The sequence below is a fragment of the Pseudophryne corroboree genome, chromosome 1 (genome assembly GCF_028390025.1).
Source record: "Pseudophryne corroboree isolate aPseCor3 chromosome 1, aPseCor3.hap2, whole genome shotgun sequence".
NCBI classification, from domain to species: domain Eukaryota; kingdom Metazoa; phylum Chordata; class Amphibia; order Anura; family Myobatrachidae; genus Pseudophryne; species Pseudophryne corroboree.
The window spans coordinates 368,037,311-368,062,219 of NC_086444.1; the positions used below are offsets into that span (position 1 = coordinate 368,037,311).

The 24,909-nt window shown below is 48.1% G+C and overlaps 1 protein-coding gene across 2 annotated transcripts in view; it reads right to left on the reverse strand.

The window, feature by feature from the left end:
• The window catches only part of SMPD4 (sphingomyelin phosphodiesterase 4), a 181,399-nt gene that overhangs the window by 92,630 nt on the left and 63,860 nt on the right, over positions 1-24,909 (reverse strand). Inside the window, exons 10-11 of one of the 2 annotated variants that reach the window (XM_063913033.1) lie at positions 8,853-8,936; positions 2,306-2,451 (exon numbers count right to left, since the gene is read on the reverse strand). In XM_063913033.1, coding sequence (XP_063769103.1) covers positions 2,306-2,451; positions 8,853-8,936 — 230 coding nt within the window. The remainder of the gene's footprint in view (positions 1-2,305; positions 2,452-8,852; positions 8,937-24,909) is intronic. The other variant, XM_063913034.1, reaches the window with a different exon arrangement.

Below are 24,909 nucleotides of genomic sequence, written 5' to 3' on the forward strand. Positions count from 1 at the left end.
TGACTGGTGCAGCTTTTTCCCTCTTCCCTTGTCTCTGTGCAGAAAGGAAGCGCCTTTGACCCGCTTGCTTTTCTGAAGCCGAAAGGACTGTACCTGATAATACAGTGCTTTCTTAGGCTGTGAGGAAACCTGAGGTAAAAAAAATTCTTCCCAGCTGTTGCTGTGGATACGAGGTCCCAGAGACCATCCCCAAACAATTCCTCACCCTTATAAGGCAGAATCTCTATGTGCCTTTTTAAAGTCAGCATCACCTGTCCAGTGCCGGGTCTCTAATACCCTCCTGACAGAATGGACATTGCATTAATTCTGGATGCCAGCCGGCAAAATATCCCTCTGTGCATCCCTCATATATAAGACGACGTCTTTAATATGCTCTTATGTTAGCAAAATAGTATCCCTGTCTGACAGGGTCACAGACCACGCTGCAGCAGCACTATCCATGCTGAGGCAATTGCAGGTCTCAGTCTAGTACCTGAGTGTGTAAATACAGACTTCAGGATAGCCTCCTGCTTTTTATCAACAGGTACCTTCAAAGTGGCCGTATCCTAAGACGGCAGTGCCACCTTTTTTGACAAACGTGTGAGCGCCTTATCCACCCTAGGGGATATCTCCCAGCGTAACCTATCCTCTGGCGGGAAAGGGTACGCCATCCGTAACTTTTTAGAAATTACCAGTTTCTTATAGGGGGAACCCACGCTTTTTCACACACTTCATTCACTCATCTGATGGGGGAACAAACACTGCCTGCTTTTTCTCCCCAAACATAAAACCCTTTTTTAGTGGTACTTGGGTTAATGTCAGAAATGTGTAACATTTTTTATTGCCAGGATCATGCAACGGATGTTCCTAGTGGATTGTGTATATGTCTCAACCTCGTCGACACTGGAGTCAGACTCCGTGTCGACATCTGTGTCTGCCATCTGAGGGAGCGGGCGTTTTTGAGCCCCTGATGGCCTTTGACACGCCTGGGCAGGCGCGGGCTAAGAAGCCGGCTGTTCCACAGCTGTTACGTCATCCAGCCTTTTATGTAAGGAGTTGACACTGTCGGTTAATACCTTCCACCTACCCATCCACTCTGGTGTCAGCCCCACAGGGGGCGACATCCCATTTATCGGCATCTGCTCCGCCTCCACATAAGCCTCCTCATCAAACATGTCGACACAGCCGTACCGACACACCGCACACACAGATGGAATGCTCTGACTGAGGACAGGACCCCACAAAGCCCTTTGGGGAGACAGAGAGTGAGTATGCCAGCACACACCAGAGCGCTATATAATGTAGGGATTAACATTATAACTGAGTGAATTTTCCCCAATAGCTGCTTGTATAAACAATATTGCGCCTAAATTTGGTGCCCCCCCTCTCTTTTTAACCCTTTGAGCCTGAAAACTACAGGGGAGAGCCTAGGGAGCTGTCTTCCAGCTGCACTGTGAAGAGAAAATGGCGCCAGTGTGCTGAGGGAGATAGCCCCGCCCCTTTTTCGGCTGACTTTTCTCCCGCTTTTTTATGGATTCTGGCAGGGGTATTTATCACATATATAGCCTCTGGGACTATATATTGTGATTATTTTGCCAGCCAAGGTCTTAATATTGCTGCTCAGGGCGCCCCCCCCCCAGCGCCCTGCACCCATCAGTGACCGGAGTGTGAGGTGTGCATGAGAAGCAATGGCGCACAGCTGCAGTGCTGTGCGCTACCTTGGTGAAGACTGAAATCTTCTGCCGCCGATTTTCCGGAACACTTCTTGCTTTTGGCTCTGTAAGGGGGCCGGCGGCGCGGCTCCGGGACCGAACATCAAGGCCGGTTCCTGCGGTCGATCCCTCTGGAGCTAATGGTGTCCAGTAGCCTAAGAAGCCCAAGCTACCACCAGTTAGGTAGGTTCGCTTCTTCTCCCCTTAGTCCCTCGCTGCAGTGAGTCTGTTGCCAGCAGATCTCACTGTAAAATAAAAAACCTAAATATACTTTCTTTCTAGGAGCTCAGGAGAGCCCCTAGTGTGCATCCAGCTCAGCCGGGCACAAGATTCTAACTGAGGTCTGGAGGAGGGTCATAGTGGGAGGAGCCAGTGCACACCAGGTAGTCCTAAAGCTTTCTTTAGTTGTGCCCAGTCTCCTGCGGAGCCGCTATTCCCCATGGTCCTTACGGAGTTCCCAGCATCCACTAGGACGTCAGAGAAACAAAAGAAACTGTTTCCAATTACAGCATTTGCAAACATATTCACGTCTTATTATCTATTCCATGTCTTCTACTTTATAATCGGTTTCATTGCCCAGATCACATAAGCAGATACACATACGAAGAACACACCTTTTAAGCTCTTCCAGGGGACTTTGTGTGTGAGAGTGAACTGAAGGAGAGGACTGCTCTGGCCTCTGACTGTTGGCAAAAGTGTGCAAGTGTTTCACTAGAACTCTAACCACCAAAACATGTTCCTCTGTGGGCTGGAAAGCCTCCTATAAGCCAGGGAAAAAAACAACGTTACTGACTGCTGCACAGATATTTAACCTGCAGCACAAACAGACGTAAAAGTTAAGTATGCAACGAGCACAGCATGTGAAGGAGAGGAGACAGACTGCAAGGCGTTATTAGTGAAGATCGCATTCACCCTATACACAGGAAAAAATATGACAGCAGCCAGTGTCAATGGTCTATAGTTACAATAGGAAAACAGGTTCAATGTCAAAGATTTTTCTTTAATGTGTTTTTTTTCATGGTGTGCATGGCATATCTGCATTTACACTTGGCTCTGTGACAGTTTTCATATTTGAGACGCAAGTTAGAATGAAAGAACAAAGACATACTTTAAAATGACTAAAAAAAAGAGGAAGTGCTGGGCACTGCACCCACTCTGGAACATTCTACAGTAGACAATGATACACAATATTTTAGAAGGTACATCATAGCCGGATTATGCAGGAAATGCTGGTGATGGATAACTGGGTAGAGTGAATGCATCTTGTCAGCAACATGAAGAACTATATAAACAATTACAAATTCCCCAGCCAAAGCGGTTTAGTGCTCATCACCCAGTCTCAGCAAGTTGAAGGCAACAAAGAGGCATCCAGAGGACCTCTAGCAGAGGGAAAGGATGCACCATTCTGAGATGCAGAGTATCAGAAACATAAGACAGCAAGTTGCTTGAAGCAATACACCCAAATTCAAACAATGGTTAAAAATAAGAATTTACTTACCGATAATTCTATTTCTCGGAGTCCGTAGTGGATGCTGGGGTTCCTGAAAGGACCATGGGGGATAGCGGCTCCGCAGGAGACAGGGCACAAAAGTAAAGCTTTCCGATCAGGTGGTGTGCACTGGCTCCTCCCCCTATGACCCTCCTCCAAGCCAGTTAGGTACTGTGCCCGGACGAGCGTACACAATAAGGGAGGAATTTTGAATCCCGGGTAAGACTCATACCAGCCACACCAATCACACCGTACAACTTGTGATCTAAACCCAGTTAACAGTATGATAACAGCGGAGCCTCTGAAAAGATGGCTCACAACAATAATAACCCGATTTTTGTAACTATGTACAAGTATTGCAGATAATCCGCACTTGGGATGGGCGCCCAGCATCCACTACGGACTCCGAGAAATAGAATTATCGGTAAGTAAATTCTTATTTTCTCTATCGTCCTAGTGGATGCTGGGGTTCCTGAAAGGACCATGGGGATTATACCAAAGCTCCCAAACGGGCGGGAGAGTGCGGATGACTCTGCAGCACCGAATGAGAGAACTCCAGGTCCTCCTTAGCCAGGGTATCAAATTTGTAGAATTTAGCAAACGTGTTTGCCCCTGACCAAGTAGCTGCTCGGCAAAGTTGTAAAGCCGAGACCCCTCGGGCAGCCGCCCAAGATGAGCCCACCTTCCTTGTGGAATGGGCATTTACATATTTTGGCTGTGGCAGGCCTGCCACAGAATGTGCAAGCTGAATTGTATTACACATCCAACTAGCAATAGTCTGCTTAGAAGCAAGAGCACCCAGTTTGTTGGGTGCATACAGGATAACAGCAAGTCAGTTTTCCTGACTCCAGCCATCCTGGAACATATTTTCAGGGCCCTGACAACATCTAGCAACTTGGAGTCCTCCAAGTCCCTAGTAGGTGCAAGGCACCACAATAAGCTGGTTCAGGTGAAACACTGACACCACCTTAGGGAGAGAACTGGGGACGAGTCCGCAGCTCTGCCCTGTCCGAATGGACAAACAGATATGGGCTTTTTTGAGAAAAAACCACCAATTTGACACTCGCCTGGTCCAGGCCAGGGCCAAGAGCATGGTCACTTTTTATGTGAGATGCTTCAAATCCACAGATTTGACTGGTTTTAAACCAATGTGATTTGAGGAATCCCAGAACTACGTTGAGATCCCACAGTGCCACTGGAGGCACAAAAGGGGGTTGTATATGCAATACTCCCTTGACAAACTTCTGGACTTCAGGAACTGAAGCCAATTCTTTCTGGAAGAAAATCGACAGGGCCGACATTTGAACCTTAATGGACCCCAATTTGAGGCCCATAGACACTCCTGTTTGCAGGAAATGCAGGAAACGACCGAGTTGAAATTTCTTTGTGGGGCCTTCCTGGCCTCACACCACGCAACATATTTTCGCCACATGTGGTGATAATGTTGTGCGGTCACCTCCTTTCTGGCTTTGACCAGGGTAGGAATGACCTCTTCCGGAATGCCTTTTTCCCTTAGGATCCGGCTTTCCACCGCCATGCCGACAAACGCAGCTGCGGTAAGTCTTGGAACAGACATGGTACTTGCTGAAGCAAGTCCCTTCTTAGCGGCAGAGGCCATAAGACCTCTGTAAGCATCTCTTGAAGTTCCGGGTACCAAGTCCTTCTTGGCCAATCCGGAGCCATGAGTATAGTTCTTACTCCTCTACGTCTTATAATTCTCAGCACCTTAGGTATGAGAAGCAGAGGAGGGAACACATACACCGACTGGTACACCCACGGTGTTACCAGAACGTCCACAGCTATTGCCTGAGGGTCTCTTGACCTGGCGCAATACCTGTCCCGTTTTTTGTTCAGACGGGACGCCATCATGTCCACCTTTGGTATTTCCCAACGGTTTACAATCATGTGGAAAAAACTTCCCGATGAAGTTTCCACTCTCCCGGGTGGAGGTCGTGCCTGCTGAGGAAGTCTGCTTCCCAGTTTCCATTCCCGGGATGAAACACTGCTGACAGTGCTATCACATGATTTTCCGCCCAGCGAAAAGTCCTTGCAGTTTTTGCCATTGCCCTCCTGCTTCTTGTGTCGCCCTGTCTGTTTACGTGGGCGACTGCCGTGATGTTTTTCCCACTGGATCAATACCGGCTGACCTTGAAGCAGAGGTCTTGCTAAGCTTAGAGCATTATAAATTTACCCTTAGCTCCAGTATATTTATGTGGAGAAAAGTCTCCAGACTTGATCACACTCCCTGGAAATTTTTTCCTTGTGTGACTGCTCCCCAGCCTCTCGGGCTGGGCTCCGTGGTCACCAGCATCCAATCCTGAATGCCGAATCTGCGGCCCTCTAGAAGATGAGCACTCTATAACCACCACAGGAGAGACACCCTTGTCCTTGGATATAGGGTTATCCGCTGATGCATCTGAAGATGCGATCCGGACCATTTGTCCAGCAGATCCCACTGAAAAGTTCTTGCGTGAAATCTGCCGAATGGAATTGCTTCGTAGGAAGCCACCATTTTTACCAGGACCCTTGTGCAATGATGCACTGTTTTTAGGAGGTTCCTGACTAGCTCGGATAACTCCCTGGCTTTCTCTTCCGGGAGAAACACCTTTTTCTAGACTGTGTCCAGAATCATCCCTAGGCACAGCAGACGTGTCGTCGGGATCAGCTGCGATTTTGGAATATTTAGAATCCACCCGTGCTGTTGTAGCAGTATCCGAGATAGTGCTACTCCGACCTCCAACTGTTCCCTGGACTATGCCCTTATCAGGAGATCGTCCAAGTAAGGGATAATTAAGACGCCTTTTCTTCGAAGAAGAATCATCATTTCGGCCATTACCTTGGTAAAGACCCGGGGTGCCGTGGACAATCCAAACGGCAGCGTCTGAAACTGATAGTGACAGTTCTGCACCACGAACCTGAGGTACCCTTAGTGAGAAGGGCAAATTTGGGACATAGAGGTAAGCATCCCTGATGTCCCGGGACACTATATAGTCCCCTTCTTCCTGGTTCGTTATCACTGCTCTGAGTGACTCCATCTTGATTTGAACCTTTGTAAGTGTTCAAAAAATTTTTTTGAATAAGTCTCACCTAGCCTTCTGGCTTCAGTACCACAATATAGTGTGGAATAATACCCCTTTTCTTGTAGTAGGAGGGGTAATTTAATTATCACCTGCTGGGAATACAGCTTGTGAATTTTTTCCCATACTGCCTCCTTGTCGGAGGGAGACCTTGGTAAAGCAGACTTCAGGAGCCTGCGAAGGGGAAACGTCTCGACATTCCAATCTGTACCCCTGGGATACTACTTGTAGGATCCAGGGGTCCTGTACGGTCTCAGCGCCATGCTGAGAACTTGTCAGAAGCGGTGGAACGCTTCTGTTCCTGGGAATGGGCTGCCTGCTGCAGTCTTCTTCCCTTTCCTCTATCCCTGGGCAGATATGATCTTATAGGGACGAAAGGACTGAGGCTGAAAAGACGGTGTCTTTTTCTGCAGAGATGTGACTTAGGGTAAAAACGGCGGATTTTCCAGCAGTTGCCGTGGCCACCAGGTCCGATGGACCGACCCCAAATAACTCCTCTTCCTTTATACGGCAATACACCTTTGTGCCGTTTGGAATCTGCATCACCTGACCACTGTCGTGTCCATAACATCTTCTGGCAGATATGGACATCGCATTTACTCTTGATGCCAGAGTGCAAATATCCCTCTGTGCATCTCGCATATATAGAAATGCATCCTTTAAAATGCTCTATAGTCAATAAAATACTGTCCCTGTCAAGGGTATCAATATTTTTAGTCAGGGAATCCGACCAAGCCACCCCAGCTCTGCACATCCAGGCTGAGGCGATCGCTGGTCGCAGTATAACACCAGTATGTGTGTATATACTTTTTATGATATTTTCCAGCCTCCTGTCAGCTGGTCCTTGAGGACGGCCCTATCTATAGACGGTACCGCCACTTCTTTTGATAAGCGTGTGAGCGCCTTATCCACCCTAAGGGGTGTTTCCCAACGCGCCCTAACTTCTGGCGGGAAAGGGTATACCGCCCATAATTTTCTATCGGGGGGAACCCACGCATCATCACACACTTTATTTAATTTATCTGATTCAGGAAAAACTACGGTAGTTTTTTCACATCCCACATAATACCCTCTTTTGTGGTACTTGTAGTATCAGAAATATGAAACACCTCCTTCATTGCCTTTAACGTGTGGCCCTAATAAGGAATACGTTTGTTTATTCACCGTCGACACTGGATTCAGTGTCCCTGTCTGTGTCTGTGTCGACCGACTAAAGTAAACGGGCGTTTTAAAACCCCTGACGGTGTTTTTGAGACGTCTGGACCGGTACTAATTGTTTGTCGGCCGTCTCATGTCGTCAACCGACCTTGCAGCGTGTTGACATTATCACGTAATTCCCTAAATAAGCCATCCATTCCGGTGTCGACTCCCTAGAGAGTGACATCACCATTACAGGCAATTGCTCCGCCTCCTCACCAACATCGTCCTCATACATGTCGACACACACGTACCGACACACAGCACACACACAGGGAATGCTCTGATAGAGGACAGGACCCACTAGCCCTTTGGAGAGACAGAGGGAGAGTTTGCCAGCACACACCAAAAACGCTATAATTATATAGGGACAACCTTATATAAGTGTTTTCCCTTATAGCATCTTTTTTTTTTTTTTATATATTTTTAACGCCAAATTAGTGCCCCCCCTCTCTGTTTTAACCCTGTTTCTGTAGTGCAGTGCAGGGGAGAGCCTGGGAGCCTTCCCTCCAGCCTTTCTGTGAGGGAAAATGGCGCTGTGTGCTGAGGAGATAGGCCCCGCCCCTTTTTCGGCGGCCTCGTCTCCCGCTCTTAACGGATTCTGGCAGGGGTTAAATATCTCCATATAGCCTCCGGAGGCTATATGTGAGGTATTTTTAGCCAAAATAGGTATTCATTTGCCTCCCAGGGCGCCCCCCTCCCAGCGCCCTGCACCCTCAGTGACTGCCGTGTGAAGTGTGCTGAGAGGAAAATGGCGCACAGCTGCAGTGCTGTGCGCTACCTTTAGAAGACTGAGGAGTCTTCTGCCGCCGATTCTGGACCTTCTTCTTACTTCAGCATCTGCAAGGGGGCCGGCGGCAAGGCTCCGGTGACCATCCAGGCTGTACCTGTGATCGTCCCTCTGGAGCTGATGTCCAGTAGCCAAGAAGCCAATCCATCCTGCACGCAGGTGAGTTCACTTCTTCTCCCCTAAGTCCCTCGATGCAGTGATCCTGTTGCCAGCAGGACTCACTGTAAAATAAAAAACCTAAGCTAAACTTTTCTAAGCAGCTCTTTAGGAGAGCCACCTAGATTGCACCCTTCTCGGCCGGGCACAAAATCTAACTGGCTTGGAGGAGGGTCATAGGGGGAGGAGCCAGTGCACACCACCTGATCGGAAAGCTTTACTTTTGTGCCCTGTCTCCTGCGGAGCCGCTATCCCCCATGGTCCTTTCAGGAACCCCAGCATCCACTAGGACGATAGAGAAATGCCCTTTATTGTCGCATGATTGACCATGCCCAGTAAATGACTCATTCCCACATTGCACTGGAAAGAGGATGTAAGATGGCAGAAGCTCCCTTTCCCCCACCCTGCTATGATTTATAACACAGAAGTGTGTCCCAGAGAGCTGGAAGTACTTGGTATGAATGGAGGGACCCAGGCAGAGCAGGAAAAATGTACGAAGTGCTGGACACATTGAGCCTGTAGTGAAGAGCTTCCAGCTGAAACACACACAGGAGCCAACAGGTGACGAGGAAGAGGAGATGGGGAGGAGTAGGGACAAAAATAGAGAAATAACAAAACACAAAATATGGAATGAGAGAAAACATATATGGTTAAATAAACAAAAACACAAAATATAGGGCAACATAAATGCAGAATCGAATATCAAAACATTTTCAGCAATCTGACCCATCCAACATGACTACTAGCAATTAAATTAAATTGGCAATGTATGGCTATAATGCTGGCAGCAACGAGAAACATATCTACACTCAATTCAACAGTGTTTTAGTACTTGTGTACTTAAATCCTTTTCTCTCAGTCCATTGGGTGGCACTGGATATCATGGGTATATTGTGGAGTGACAGGGAATTTGGGCACTTCAAACACTTCACGTCACATCTATACTGCAGTGGCTGCCTGGGAACTTCAGTATCCGTATAACAAAGCCCAAACGCGGCACAATCATGAGTACAGATCAAGTGGGATAGGAGAAAACTCTCAAATGAGAACAAAAATTCCTCAATTCAATTAAAATTTCTCAATTCAATTACAATTTTTCAATTCAATTACAATTTACTATTGAACGGAGAGTCCTCTCAGGTATACGTTTAATTTGCCGTCTATTGGGATCCCGGCGTTCAGGATACCGACGCCGGAATGCCAACGCAACATGACAATTCCCACTCGTGGGTGTCCATGACACCAATAGAGTGGGAATAGAACCTGTGGAGAGCTACCGAGCCCCCAAGGGGACTTTTTGGTCATGGAAACAGCAACAATACAGGGCCCTCTAGAATGTACCAGGGCCTTCCAGATCAGTCAGACAACAAAATATTGGGATTTTTGTTTACTTACCGTAAAATCTCTTTCTCTGAGTCCATCTGGGGGACGCTGCGCCGTTACTTGTGGGTTAGAGGTGTGTGGTAGTGGAGTTTGGCACAGAACTATCAAAAGCTGACTCCTCCCCCCTCTAACCCCTCCCATCTCCTTCCTGCTCAGCCCTGTTCAGTTAACGTTTAGCCAAGCCAAAGGAGATAGACCAGAATAAAAAATTAACCAATTAAACCAGACAACCTATGGGAGGGATCGCAGCGTCCCCCAGATGGACTCCGAGAAAGAGATTTTACGGTAAGTAAACAAAAATCCCAATTTCTCTGTCCTCCATCTGGGGGACGCTGCGCCGTTACTTGTGGGACTTCCCAAAGCAAGCTAATGAGAGGAGGGAGACGTTGACGGCATAGCCGTCTGTAAAATACGACGCCCAACAGAGGCAGTCTCCAAACCAAAAGTATGAAACCGGTAAAACTTTGTGAACGTATGGACTGACGACCAGGTCGCCGCCCTGCATAGTTGCTCAACAGATGCACCACCGCGAACAGCCCAAGACGCTCCAACTGCTCTAGTCGAATGAGCCCTAATTGAGTCAGGAACCGAAACGTTTGAGGACACTTAAGCCTGTCTGATGGCCGAAGTTACCCAACGGGCCACAGTGTTCTTAGAGGCAGGCCAACCTCGTTTGGGAGCATCAATCAATACCAACAAGGAATCCGTACGACGGAAAGACTCTGTGCGAGACAAATAAATACGTAAGGCCCGAACAACATCCAAGAGAGCCAAATGGGAATCCTCCCCCTGAGAAGATGACGGATTAAAAGCTGGAAGAACGATGTCCTGATTTAAATGGAATGCTGAAACAACCTTTGGAAGAAATGAAGGCTTTGTCCGCAGCACTACCCGATTTTCATGAAACACTAACAAGGGCGGCCTGCAAGAAAGAGCCGCCAACTCAGACACTCGTCTAGCTGAGGCAATCGCCAAAAGAAAAACAACTTTTTGTGTTAGATAACGTAGTTCCACAGATTCTAGAGGTTCAAATGGAGAATTTTGAAGAGCCTTAAGTACCAAGTTTAAATCCCAGGGAGGAATCGGAGGAACAAAAGGTGGTTGAATTCGAAGTACTCCCTGCAGGAATGTTTGAACCTCTGGGATGATTGCTAATTTCTTTTGAAAAAGAACCGACAAGGCCGAAACCTGACCCTTCAGGGAAGAAAGTTTTAAACCTTTGTCAAGACCCTCCTGGAGAAAGGAGAGCAGGCGAGGAAGTCTAAACAAATGCGGAGTCAAGTTCCTTTTCTCGCACCAAGCAATGTAAATACGCCATACTCTATGGTAAATGCCAGAAGTCACCGGCTTTCTAGCCCGAATCATTGTCTGAACAACCGCACGAGAAAGACCCTTTGCCTTCAAAATGTTGGATTCAAGAACCAAGCCGTCAAAGCCAGCCGATTTAAATCTGGGTGGCGACAAGGTCCTTGAAGAAGAAGATCTGGTCGCAGAGGGAGGCGAAAGGGATCTCCGACGACCATGCTGCTTAGAAGAGTGTACCACTGTCGGCGCGGCCAATCCGGAGCCACCAGAATTACTGCAAGGCCTTCTCGCCGAATGCGTTGGAGTAGACGTGGGAGCAATGGAATTGGTGGGAACACGTAACCCAGCTGAAATTGCCACGGAGCTGTTAGTGCATCGATCAGAAATGCTTGAGGATCCTGAGTTCTTGATCCGTAAACAGGAAGTTTTTTGTTGAGGCGTGACGCCATCAGGTCTATGTCTGGCATTCCCCAGCGATCCACTAGAGAAAGAAACACTTCCTGGTGAAGTTCCCATTCTCCCGGATGAATCGTGTGACGACTCAAAAAATCTGCTTCCCAGTTTTCGACTCCCGGAATGTGAATTGCTGAAATCACGGGAATCCAATGCTCCGCCCACGTGAGAATCTGAGCAACCTCTCTCATTGCGGACCAGCTGCGAGTTCCTCCCTGTTTGTTGATGTAAGCCACTGCCGTGGCATTGTCGGATTGCACCCGAACTGGATGGCCCTGCACCATGGTCTGAATCCGAATGAGAGCATACCGGATCGCTCTCAATTCCAGAATGTTGATCTGTAGTTTTGACTCTTGATTGCTCCAGCGCCCCTGTAAATGACGAGTCTGGAACACTGCTCCCCAACCGCTGAGGCTTGCGTCCGTGGTTACCATCATCCAAGACCAGACCGTGAACGGCGCACCCTTCCTCAGATTGTGACTGTGAAGCCACCAGTAGAGCGACTGACGAGTTCTTATCGACAAGCGTATCAACTGCAGTTCGAGACGTGAATCCGACCGAGTCCAACAGTGGAGAATCTGAGCTTGAAGAGGTCGGGCGTGGAATCTGGCGTATGGAACTGCCTCGAATGAGGACACCATCTTGCCCAGTACCTGCATGCATCTGAGGACTGACACTGCCGGCAATTTTAACAGGGTTCTGATTCTGGCTTGTAAGTCCTGAATCTTGTCTGTAGGAAGAAACACCTTCTGGCTGTTGGTGTCGAATAGAAGACCCAGAAAAACCATTTTCTGTGACGGGAGTAAAGACGACTTTGGAAAATTGATTATCCACCCGAACGACTGTAGAGTCTCTATCGTTAGACGCAGGTTCTGAGTGAGAATCTCTGGTGACGGGGCCTTGATCAACAGGTCGTCCAAGTATGGGGTGATGTTGACCCCTTTGCAACGGAGAACTGCGACGACATGACCCAGGACCTTCGTAAAAACCCGGGGAGCCGTAGAGAGACCAAAGGGAAGGGCCCGAAACTGAAAATGCCACGGACCTACTGCAAATCTCAGAAGGGATTGATGTCCTATCCAAATTGGAACATGTAGGTATGCGTCCTTTATGTCTATTGAAGCCAAATATTCCCCTGGCTCCATGGCTGCGATAATGGAGCGAATGGATTCCATCCTGAATTTTTGGGATGAAAGGTACGGATTGAGAGCTTTTAGATTTAGAATGGGTCGAAACGAACCGTCCGGCTTGTCTACGAGAAAAAGACCAGAGTAAAAGCCCCGACCTCTCTGAGGAGCTGGGACCGGAAGAATTACTCCATTTTGTAATAATGTTGCTGTTGCCTGAAGGAGAGCTTGACGTCTGGAGGGGTCGTCTGGGAGAGGTGTGACAAATAGTCGGGTTGGGACTGTCTCTTCGAAATCCAACATATATCCTCTGGAAATGACCCCTATTACCCACCGATCTGGTTTCGATAGGAGCCACACTTCCCTGAAGTGAAGTAAACGAGCCCCAACCTGTATTGATCCCTCCAGAGGGCCCGAAGCGTCATGCCTCAGGCTTGTCGGCAGGCTTACTGGCCGGTCTGCGAGTAGCCTGAGCTCCTCTACCTCTGAATGATCCCCTCCGTGGAAATCTGGAGAAGGGTCGAAAGGACTGGAAGTTACCTCTGCCCTGCGTACGAAAGGACCGAAATCTTGTAGGTTTTGGTTTGTTAGGAGCAGACGGAAGGAAAGGGCTCTTTCCTCCCGTAGTATCTGAAATGATCTTCTTTAACTCTGATCCAAAGAGAAACTCGCCTTCAAAAGGAACTGCCGTCAAGGTCTGCTTTGAGTCCGAATCAGCATTCCAAACCCTAAGCCAAAGAGATCGTCTTGCGGATACTGTTAAGGCAGAAACACGGGACTGTAGCGCCACCGAATCCAATAAGGCTTCACCCACGTAAGTAAGGGCCTCAGAAATCTGTTCTGCTAATTGAATGGCCTCCGACGGATCGTCTGACTGCATCCCAGATACAACCTGTGCAAGCCACTCATCAACGGCTTTAAGCACCCAGGCACTCGCCAGAACTGGACGGAGAGAGACACCTGATAAGGAAAACATAGATTTTAGTAATGCTTCTATCTTCCTATCGGTAGAGTCTTTTAAAGTCACACTGTACTGACGGAATAACCGTAGCTTTTGCTAAATGCAAAATAGGAGCGTCTACCTTTGGGGCAGTTTCCCAAAATTTTGTATCCTCCTCTGTAAAAGGATATAGAAATTTTAACTTTTTAGGAGCTTGGAAACGCGAATCCGGTTTTAGCCAGGGTTCTTTTAAAATATCCGCAAAGTGCGAGTAAGAAGGGAAGGCAGTAACCTGTCTCTTCTGTCGTTTGAAGAAAGGGGAAGAAGTCTCGGCTACTGCCTCATCCTGAATATTAAGGGTCTGACGAATGGCTTCGATTAGTAGCCTAACACCTGAACTAGTAGATAAATCCTCATCTTCCCAAGCCGAATTTTCGTCCCATTCAGGATCTACCTCCCCTTCTTCCAATGGAGATGTCAGAGTATCCAACTCCTCTCCCGGAAACGCAATAGCCGAACTACTGGCCGAATTTACAAATTTATTTACAGACTGAGTCAAATCAGTGAGACACTTTCCCATATTCTGGGCCCACAGCGGTTCCACCTGAGTCTGGGCCAAAGCTGCTTCCGACCTTGACTGACGCAAATCTAAATTGCATCCACCATGGCCTTGACCCAAGGGGGCATTGACTGATCTGTGGATCTGGCCTGCTGATCTGCCGCTGGTGCACCCGAGCATGATGTACAGAGGGTCCCTGCATCAGCACTCCCCTTAGCCAGCTTTGTGCCACATTGTGAACATGAGAAATAAACCACTGAGGTTGTTTTTCCCTTTGTAGGTTTCTCTGGCTTACTGGTCATCCTGTACTCTGGTGTACTATGTCCTGTCCCCCAAGTTTGTGTGATCCCCCCCCCTTTTATACTTGCGGTTTTTGTGTAGTGTAATCCCCCTCCGTAGCACAGCGTCCCCCTGTCTGCAGGCAGAGAAGATGGCGCCGTGACCAGCAGCGCGCGCGCGGGCAGAGCTGAGCGGGAAGACGGCTCTGCCCGCCTGACGTCACTCCTCTCACTCTCCGTCAAAACCGGAAGTTCGGCTCCCGTGCGCCGCTACACAGCGGTTGTCACGGCAGCACAGCAACGGTCCAGGGAGTGAATAACACCCTCCCGGACCTAAACACAGTCCGTCCACATCACATTCCACCCCAGTTCAGCCATCCGGCTGTCTGTGGATGGTCGCGCGCTCCGGGGGAGGGGGGGGGGGGGCATCGGCGGGGGAAGGATGTATAGATAAGAATAAATTCCCCATTAGCAATAGGAAATAGGGACAGCCCAATACTGTCAATGACAGATTGTGGCTGTCCAGTACCTGATGCTGCTTTCTTCTCTCTCTCTCTCTGAAGGCCCCAGTGACCAAGGTATAGTGGCCTCCATGCAGCAGTCTGGAATGGGATACTAACCCCTTCCACTGTTATACCTGTCACCTGTAAACAGGGACTAGGTATTTGTGAAAATAAAAAAAAATAAACAGAAAATCTAAAGAGAAATAAAAACTGTGTCTGTACCCCACAGGCACAAAACTAAAACTGAACAGGGCTGAGCAGGAAGGAGATGGGAGGGGTTAGAGGGGGGAGGAGTCAGCTTTTGATAGTTCTTTTTTTTAAATTCAATAAGTTTTTATTGGTTTTTACAATGTTTTAACATTTAAACATTGCCTAGGGCAAACATAACATACATACATCAACTAGACTGAAACACTTGAACAAGTAACAACAACATGCTTACGGTATATCATAGAGAGCATAGTGTGATGTGGTATTAACTATCCCATTCAGCGTCTTAAGTAGCAATAGAGCAGTGGTGACCCAGATTTCCTATATATTAAACACACATTGTGTTATCCTTTGTCACGATATTATCATGTCTTTTAGTCCGGCCGACCACGGGCCGCTTACCCCAGAGATCCCACACATAGACCACTCATATCGGGCAGTAAAATAAATCTAGGGTTCAGCAGTATTCATCCTTGAAGCGAAATAGCGAGAGCTCATCCACTTTCCCCATATAGCAATAAACTTTTTTTCCGCATTCCTGGCCAGATATACGAATTTTTCATGTGCAACAGTTGTATTAACCAGAGCAATCCAGGATTGTGGCGCTGGGGCTTCATTAGCCATCCATAGTCTGGCTATGCAAACCTTGGCCAGAGCACTGAGGTTTATAACATAGCGTCGACTGGGCGGGTCTAGAGTTTCCTCATCTATAGTTGCCAATATGCAAGAGATAGGTGTAAGTACGGTAGAGGGGATACCCGTAACAACTATGGCACGTATAACCTCCTCCCAAAAAGTCGACACCAGAGGGCATATCCATATCATATGCCAAAAGTCTGCTCCCATACTGCCACATTTGGGACATTTTGAGCTGTGGGATCCCCCTATATGTGACAATCGCAGAGGTGACATATATACCCTGTGCAGCACGAACAACTGAATTTGTTGATATCGGACAGATGCTGTTGAAAGCCGGCACGATCCCAGGGCACCCTCCCATATCTCATCCGACACTGGACCTAGATCAGATTCCCACTTGGTCTTGAGGGAGCTAAGGGGGTCTATATGATGCATTTGAAGTAACCGGCCATATATTTTGGATACTAAGTGACCGGATCCCACCGTCTGCAACAGCAATTTGACCGGGGAATCAGTAAACGCCGGCGGGCCATCAGGGAATTGGGCAGACACCGCATGTCTCAATTGAAGGAAGCGATAAAAATACGCAGAGGGGACGTTAAATTCCTGTTGAATCTGCTGGAAGGATCTAAAAAACCCATCAGTGTATAAGTGTCCCAGTGAGGTTACTCCCCATGGTTCCCACACCTCCCTGACTTGAAGCTGATACAACTCTGGCAGTCCATATTTATTGTCCAGCGGAGTGTCAGGGTCAATGCCCTGTCCTTGCAGTATCCGGTGCGCCAGTCTCCAAACAGTAATATATTGTTTAATGAGTGGTAGTGCCGACACTTTGACGCTTCCACAGAGAAGCAGTCTCAGTGGGGAACCACCTGGATATTCCTGCAAAACCAGCTGTGAGTGCAAACTTGAAGTGTCAGAATCATTAACCCATTCCCATAAATGTGCTAATTGTGCTGCAAAATAATAAAGACGAAAGTTGGGAAGAGCCAGCCCCCCTGAGGTTTTGGGCCTAGTCAGAGTATTAAGTTTCAACCGTGCCCGTTTACTAGCCCAAACCAAAGAGGACATCAAGCCATCTATCTGTTTGAAAGTTTTCTGGGGGATGTATATTGGGGATTGTTGAAGTATGTACAGGAGTTTGGGCTGAAAAACCATTTTCACCAGGTTAACCCTCCCTGTAACTGTCAAGGGCAATTTCCCCCAGACCTTCACTTTATTGCGAAGATAAGATACTTGCGGTGTAATATTAAGGGAAGTAAATTTATGAGGGTCGTTGGATACCCAAATGCCCAGATACTTAAAGGAATTCACCCATCTTAGCGGGAGAACAACCAATGGGGAGGCAGGGACCTCACCCTGAAACGGGATAATGGAGGATTTCTCCCAATTGATCAGAAGCCCAGAGTAACCTCCGAACTTATTAATAATATCTAAAATCTTAGGCATAGACTCAGCATAGCGATCCACAAATAGCAGGATATCATCGGCATATAGAGCTATTTTCTCCTCCCTGGTGCCCACGGTGTATCCAGTAATCTCAGGGTTCGCTCGCAGAAGACATGCAAGGGGTTCAATGGCTATAGCAAACAGGGTAGGGGACAATGGGCATCCCTGACGAGTGCCTCTGGACAACGGAAAGGAATGTGACACAAAGCCATTCACCGTCACTCTAGCCAGGGGAGAGGAATACAGCAGGCGGACAAATTTGATAAAGCTGGGGCCTATACCAAACTTGCGCATGACCCTCCACAAGTACTCCCACTCCACGGAGTCAAAGGCCTTAGCGGCGTCCAATGATACTACTATGGATGAGGGTGCCTCACGGGGGACCTGGAGATGGGTAAATAGTCGTCTGAGATTTATGGATGTTGATTTATTGGGCATAAATCCCGTCTGATCTGGGTGTATAATCTGCGTAATTACCTTATTTAATCTACTTGCCAGGATTTTGGCCAGAATTTTAACATCGGTCGGTAGAAGGGAGATAGGTCTATAAGAATCAACCTTCCTGTGGTCCTTATCGGGTTTCGGTAGGACAATAATCAATGCCTCCGCCATAGATAATGGGAGGGATTCCGGTGTGAATATTTGACTATATAGCTCAAGCAATTGGGGGACAAAAAAGTCTAAATGACGTTTATATAGCTCAGACGGTATGCCATCGAGCCCTGAAGCCTTCCCATTGGGGGCAGCACTGATCGCATCTACAATCTCCTCTGGTGAAATAGGTGCCTCGAGGAAGTCATGCGCCTCACCAGTCAGCAAGGGGAGCTGTATAGTCTGTAAATATTCGTCTAATTGCATCGGGGTACAGTCTAGTTTAGAGCTATATAATCGCCTATAGTACGACACGAATTCCGACGCAATCTGTGGGGTCTGCACTACAGTGGTACCGTCTGAGGCCTCTATTTCCACCACGGTATTAGCGGATCTCTCACCTCGTGCCAAGGAGGCTAAATATGATCCCGGCCTATCCCCGGAGGCGTAAAAGGTGTGAGAGGAGAAGAGGAGTCTATGCTGAGTCTTTTCCATTAGACACTCCCTCCAATCCCCCTGAGCTGTCAACCATACAGATTTGGAACTATCCAAGCAATCCTGTAAATATTGTGCCTCTGCGGCAACACTTAGGGTCTCTAGCTCGGTCTCCCGGTGCCTGAAAAAGGATTTTAAATTAGCCACTCGTTTAATTAGGGTTCCCCGCAAAAAGGCCTTGAACGCATCCCATAAATTAGAGATAGGTTGCCCAGCCTTGTTTATCTCAAAAAATTCCCGCCACGCAGTCACCAAATCGGAGCCATCTCCCATATGTACAAGCCAAAACGGGTTAAACTTCCACACTGCCTGTCCTCTAGAGCAACCAAAGTCCAGGGTCAATGTTAAAGGGGAGTGATCCGATATACCCCTAGTCTCATATTTGCTATCCCGGACCCTAGGAATCAGATCGCTCGAGAGAAGGGCCAGGTCAATCCTAGAGAACGAGGAGTGAGAGTGTGAGAAGCATGAATATTGTTTAACAGATGGATGTCTCAGTCTCCAAGGATCAACCAGGCCCAGTCCCGACACAACCTCAGCAAAATCATTTCTACCAGAATGTGGACCAGAAGGATTGGTGGAGAATCTATCCATCGCTTTATCCAATACATTGTTGAAATCCCCCACACAAACCACGGGCATACCCGGTGACAAGGCCACAAACCCGGCAACCCTTTTCAGGACATCGGAGGAGTACGGGGGAGGCACATATACGGACAGCAAAAGCAGAGGGGTACAATGGATTTTACACTTTAAAAACACATATCTTCCCCATGGGTCCGTCTGTACTGACTCCAGCGCAAAGGGAACTGTCTTCTTTACAAGGATAGAGACCCCCCGAGAGGCAGAAGTGTGTGTGGAATGGAATGCCCACCCTACCCAGGGTCTCTTAAGGGCTAGGGTCTTGCTGCCCACCAGGTGGGTCTCCATAAGACATATCACATCAGCGGCATATTGCTTAATTTGTCTAAGCACAAGGGATCTCTTGATCTTGTCATTGAGTCCCCGCACATTCCATGACACCAACCTAAGTCCAACCATGAGGGGTCGTTTTGATAATAAGAGAGGCTACAGCCCGCAGCCAGCCAGACCCATCTTCTCTGCATACAAGAGCAGGGCACCACCGCTCAATGAATAGATTCTTAAGCCATACACACTCAAATCTCGACCATCCATACCAGAAACAACCGTAGCCTGTAACTTCCCCCCTCCCCCCACCCTGTACACTACTCCCAACCTGCAGCATACTTGGATCCCTGAACCTAACACCGGCTCAAGCCAAGAGCACACAACTTGTTATACCCTGGGTGGAGCCAAAAATTATAATGGCCCTAAGAAAGAGAAAACAAAACACAAACAAAACAAAACTTCCCCAGCCTGTAGGCTAAATCGCCCCCATAGGATAGAAAAAGGAGCGAAATATACAAAGTCACCCCCTGGGACTAAAGAGCAAAATATAATCGGGTATATTCAGATCACAGATATATCCCTCCTCTCCCCCAGCCCTCCACCCGACATATCCTAGCATTATTAATATAGTAATTGCCTGTATAAGAAGGATAACAAGACAGAAAATCAGGTAAGTAATTAGCCCCCCCACCACCCTCACCTCCTCAGGGAGCAGCATAGATAATTAAACATTTTCCACAACCTGCATCCCCCCAGTAGATATGCAGATAATCTTATCCTGTACATAAATTCTTTTGCAACCACAGTCACAGGGATTAATCACGAATCAGCAAGAGCCCGTCTAGCCGGGAAGCGTCTATCCAGCCATATCATCGCCTCTCGAGGAGCTTCAAAAAATTTGGTCTCACCATCAGCTACCACTCGTAATCGTGATGGAAAGAGCATGGCGTATGGCAATTCAAGTTCCCGGAGTCTCCTCTTAACAGGCAGAAATTGGGCTCTATCTTTCTGCACCTCCACCGCGAAGTCTGGGAAGACCGATATTGGCGACCCGTTCCATTTAAGGGGGCCTTTCGTGCGAGCAAGTTTCAGAACAGTGTCCCGGTCGCGGAAGTGAAGGAACTTGGCGATGAAGGTACGAGGCGGGGCCCCCGGAGGCAACGGGCGCATCGGAACTCTATGAGCTCGTTCTATGGTGAAATGAGGCGAGAATTCATCGGGTCAAAATGCCTTCCGAAGCCACGCCTCTAGAAATTCCTCAGGAGATGAGCCCTCCTCCTTCTCGGGCAGACCGATGAAACGGACATTGTTGCGACGTAGGCGTCCCTCCATATCCGTTAGTTTTTTGCGCACATCAGTCATTTGAGACTCCAAAGTGTCAGTACGCCGCCCCAGCGGAGTGACAGTATCCTCGACATTGGAGATACGGGTTTCGGCCTCACCCACCCTCTCTCTCACCCGTTGTAGGTCCTGGTGTATAATGGAGAGATCAGACTGCACCTGCCCAATTTTATCAGCCAGGCGAGCCTCACTTGCTGTCACGGCATCCAACACTCTTTGTAACGCAGCATCAGGTGGTTCTGTTGAGACAGAGCTGCATGCAGGAGAAGGGGGCGAGGACTCATCTTGTGTAGTTTCCCTCCGCTGTTGTTGGGGACCGGGGTTGCGGACAAACTTTTCCATTGCGCCTGCCGCCGCATTTTGTTGGCGGCCTTTCACCATTTTGGATAACACAATGCCACCGTATTCGACCAATTATATGTCAAAGCAGTGCAGGCAGAGAGAGGGGGCGCAGGCACCAACTCACTATGTACGGGCCAAGAGACGCAGGACGAATATATATATATATAAAAGGACCAGTGTACCTGACAGTGTGGCTGTGTGTCGGCACTATAGATTTGGAAGCTGTGGTCAGAATCAGGGTGTCAAGCAACTTCCCACCTGCACAAACAGCACCCCCCCGAGGCAGAGCAATGCAGGTCTTCTTTAGTATTATTTACCAGCCTCCAGTCTGGTCTAGCTGCCCAGGCTGCATATAATAGACACTTCCAGCAGGAGAGGTGTGGACTGGAGCAGAGCTGATCCTGTTGCCAACCCCAAGATGGCGCCCGGAAAATCCCACAGTCAGCCCAGCATTATGTTATAGACTTCATGGGACAAAGGCTACTATAGCAGGCAGCGGGGGTATCCCCTGCTCGGCTCACAGGCCGCTCCGGGTTTAGTACAGGGCTGTCAGGGGCGGGTGGCGGAGCTCCGTGTGTGCGGCCCGCCAACCGCAAGATGGCGCCCGGCAGTTGCGGCCCGCCAACCGCAAGATGGCGCCCGGCAGTTTCCCGTACTCTGCACGGCCGCGACAAGTGCCCTGGCCGTCCAGCGGAGAAGTGGAGCAGAGTGATGTGCTGTGCAGGTGGCGGGGCCCCGGCGGTATCCACTCGCCGGCCGCAGGGCACGTCAGGAGAGCCGGGTGGGAGACGAGTGGCACAGCTCCCCTGCAGCTCAATCCAAGATGGCGCCGGCCTCGTGCAGGTCAGGAGCAGCTCAGCCCTTCTAATGTTCCTGGCAGGCACACTGGACACAGGATCCACTTGAGATGAGGCACAGATCGGGCAGCAGATATTCAGGTAGCCGCAGATAGACTTATGCAGTCACACAGGGGGTGTCAGGATGTCTTTTAGGATGTTGTCGGCTGGGGAGCTAGGATTACACGTCCTACTCCATTACTCGTCAGGCCACGCCCCCCAGCTTTTGATAGTTCTGTGCCAAACTCCACTACCACACACCTCTAACCCACAAGTAACGGCGCAGCGTCCCCCAGATGGAGGACAGAGAAAAACCAAACACACTTACAATTTATCTTCTTAAGCACCAGGTAGATAAGATGGAAACTCTGAGTAACCCACGTCACCAACCAGAAATGCCTGTGGAACCCTCATCCTGGAATGGAAGCAGCCCCTAATATGTTTTAACCAAGATGCCTTCATATCAAAATCTGGTTGACCCTATTGGGCCATTCCCTGGTGGGAGGCAAGCCCTCTACTGATAGGCATCAGATAGACGTACAGTTTGCTGGGAATATGCCAAGCTGGATTTCTTGACACTGAGAATCCAAAACATGAGATTCCAAGATGTTGCCTTGATGAGTAGATTGACCAGGTAACGACCACCATGCTTCTTTATCTAAGAAGGGTAGCCATCATTGTCATTATCTTTGTTAAGGTGAGCATACAAAACAAAAAATAAAAAGTGATTTAAAAAGCAAATCTCAAGAGGCACTGGTGTCTTCCAACATGCAAGTGTAAGTCCTTGGTGTCTATGGATACCATGAACTCCTCTTTTTTCATGTTGTTGAAGACCTCAAATACACCTTTTAACACTGTTCAGAACAGTTAGGGATTTCAGGACCAGAAATGGGCTAGAAGAACTGTTTTTTTGAACAAGAAAGACGTTTCACTAAAAACCAGATCTTTTCTGCTGTTTCAGGACAGGAATGACACTCCTGCTGAAAGGAGGTACTGTATGGCTTCCCTCTTCTGAAAACACTCGGACACAGATGGTTAGTTAAAAAATAAATAAATAACTCCTTCGTGGGAGTTACAGAGCAAGGATATATACTGTATGTCTGTTTAGGAAACTCGCCACTGATTTTGAAGGGAAGCAGTCATGCCACACGAGATCCTGATGCCCTGCCCTTTATGAGGGCTGCTCGTCAAAAAGCTTGGGAGCTGGACCCTTCACTGTTCACTCCTCTCTCTCTCTCTGCAGCCTTTACATGGAGCAGAGAAATTACCTCTGGAGGTTGGACACCTTGCTTTTCCTTAGAGAGGAAAGATTTATTTTCCCTCGAAGCCTGAGAAACAAATCCAAACTCTAATCCAGTTTGGAAACTAAAGAGCCTTCCCATGATTATTGAAGGGACCCCAAAAAGGCACTTTCTGCTGAGGCTTAAATTGTAGACCACGTCAACGGCTGTTTCCTCCTGATGGTCAATTTTGGTCTATCAAATAACAGATCCTCTACCAAATGTTCCACCTACCTCTCCACTGCATTATGGACCAAAGCCAAATCTAAATTGGGTCAAAGGGAGTCCCCCATCAATGTGTAATTGTCTTATGGAAAGCTTCAATTTTCCTATCCATGCTACTCTGTAAGGTAGCAATGTTTGTAATCAGAATGGTGGTGGTCTTATAGGGAGACTATGGGAGTATACACCTTAGGCAAGAATTCACATTTTGCCATAACCTTGCATGGGAGTAGAGTGACTGCAGTTTGCGGGAAACCTGAAATATGCAATCAAGTTTAGACCACACTTACAGATCCTCCAAATGCGCAGAAGAGATGAAAAGAAACAGTCCATTTTTCCTTTTAAACACCTGTGGCAGGAACCTCTTATTAATCATTGTTCCCTAGGTTTAGTATCTGCCTAATAAAAACTCCCAGCTTGCTGGTGGAATACTAATCAGGACACGACTGAAGCTCAGGGTCAGCGCCATCTGCCAAAAAAAACCCTCCCCCCCTTAGGTGTGTATATCGGTAAGATTTTGACTATATAGTTAAAATCTTAAGGAAAGTTAGTGGAAATCGCAAGGTGTTAGGCAGCTTGCGATACCGATTCTATCCTGAGGCGCGCTTCCGTGGTGTCGGTATCGCAAGGCTATGTAGGCAAGTCAATCTGGACTATCTAGTAAAAAGTATAGGCAAAATCATACATAGACAAAATCTGTGCTATCTGGGCTCTGGGGGAGATCAAGGGAAATTGCATAGTCAAAATTGGGCATAGCAAGGATCTCACCGTGTACACACCTTTACTCCTGGGAAGAAAAGCCAGAGTCAAACTACTCCGGAGTAAGTGTACCTCCTGGAAGATACTGCTTTCATAGTATAGAAGTGGTGACTGTAGTCATGACCCTCTCCAAGGAAAGGGACAAATGAAGCAGACCATGCACTGACCATGGTAGGCACAGGGACCATGCAAGGTTGTCGGGCACAGCAGAGGCGGAGGAGTAAGTTGCCCTGGTTAGAGAGGGCAATGTAGTTTCTCAGAGCTTTGTAACTCCCAACTTACTCAGCTTACAACAGTATGTGGCGAACTGCAATAGCCCGGGCCATTTCAGTGGTGGCTTTTGCTTAACTTGCAGTGCACAGGGCATCCAATCTGAGCACAAAACTATTTGAAGAGACAAAGTCTCCTTTCTAGACAAAAAAAAGATGAGACATGAAAAGCAAAACTCAGTTCATGTTGCGCAACCCAGAACGATATAATGCTGTAAATTAAATAAAATTACAGTTAAGAGTCAGGGAAGAACCCAATGAAAACCCAGCAGTACATGCACTTACTTGCAGCTTAGAGGGCATACAGGGAAGAGAAATATCTGCTGCTCCATAAATGGCGGCATTCTGGTGGGCTTGACAAATGTTAAGCCATCCCACAGAGGAAGCTATAAAGAGACGGTACCTCCCCCATTCTTCTAGCCCATCCAGTGAATGCCCCCAATAGCAATCCTGTGCACTCCCCCTCCCCCCACCAAGAAGGGCCTAACCCACTCCTTAAGAGGGGAGCCAGTTACTTGACTATTGCCACAGGTGGCACGAGGATCCCGGAGACTACCTCTGTCGGTAGCGACCAGGTGCCAGCTGCAGCTGAGAGATTCCATCAAAGCTCAAATAAAAA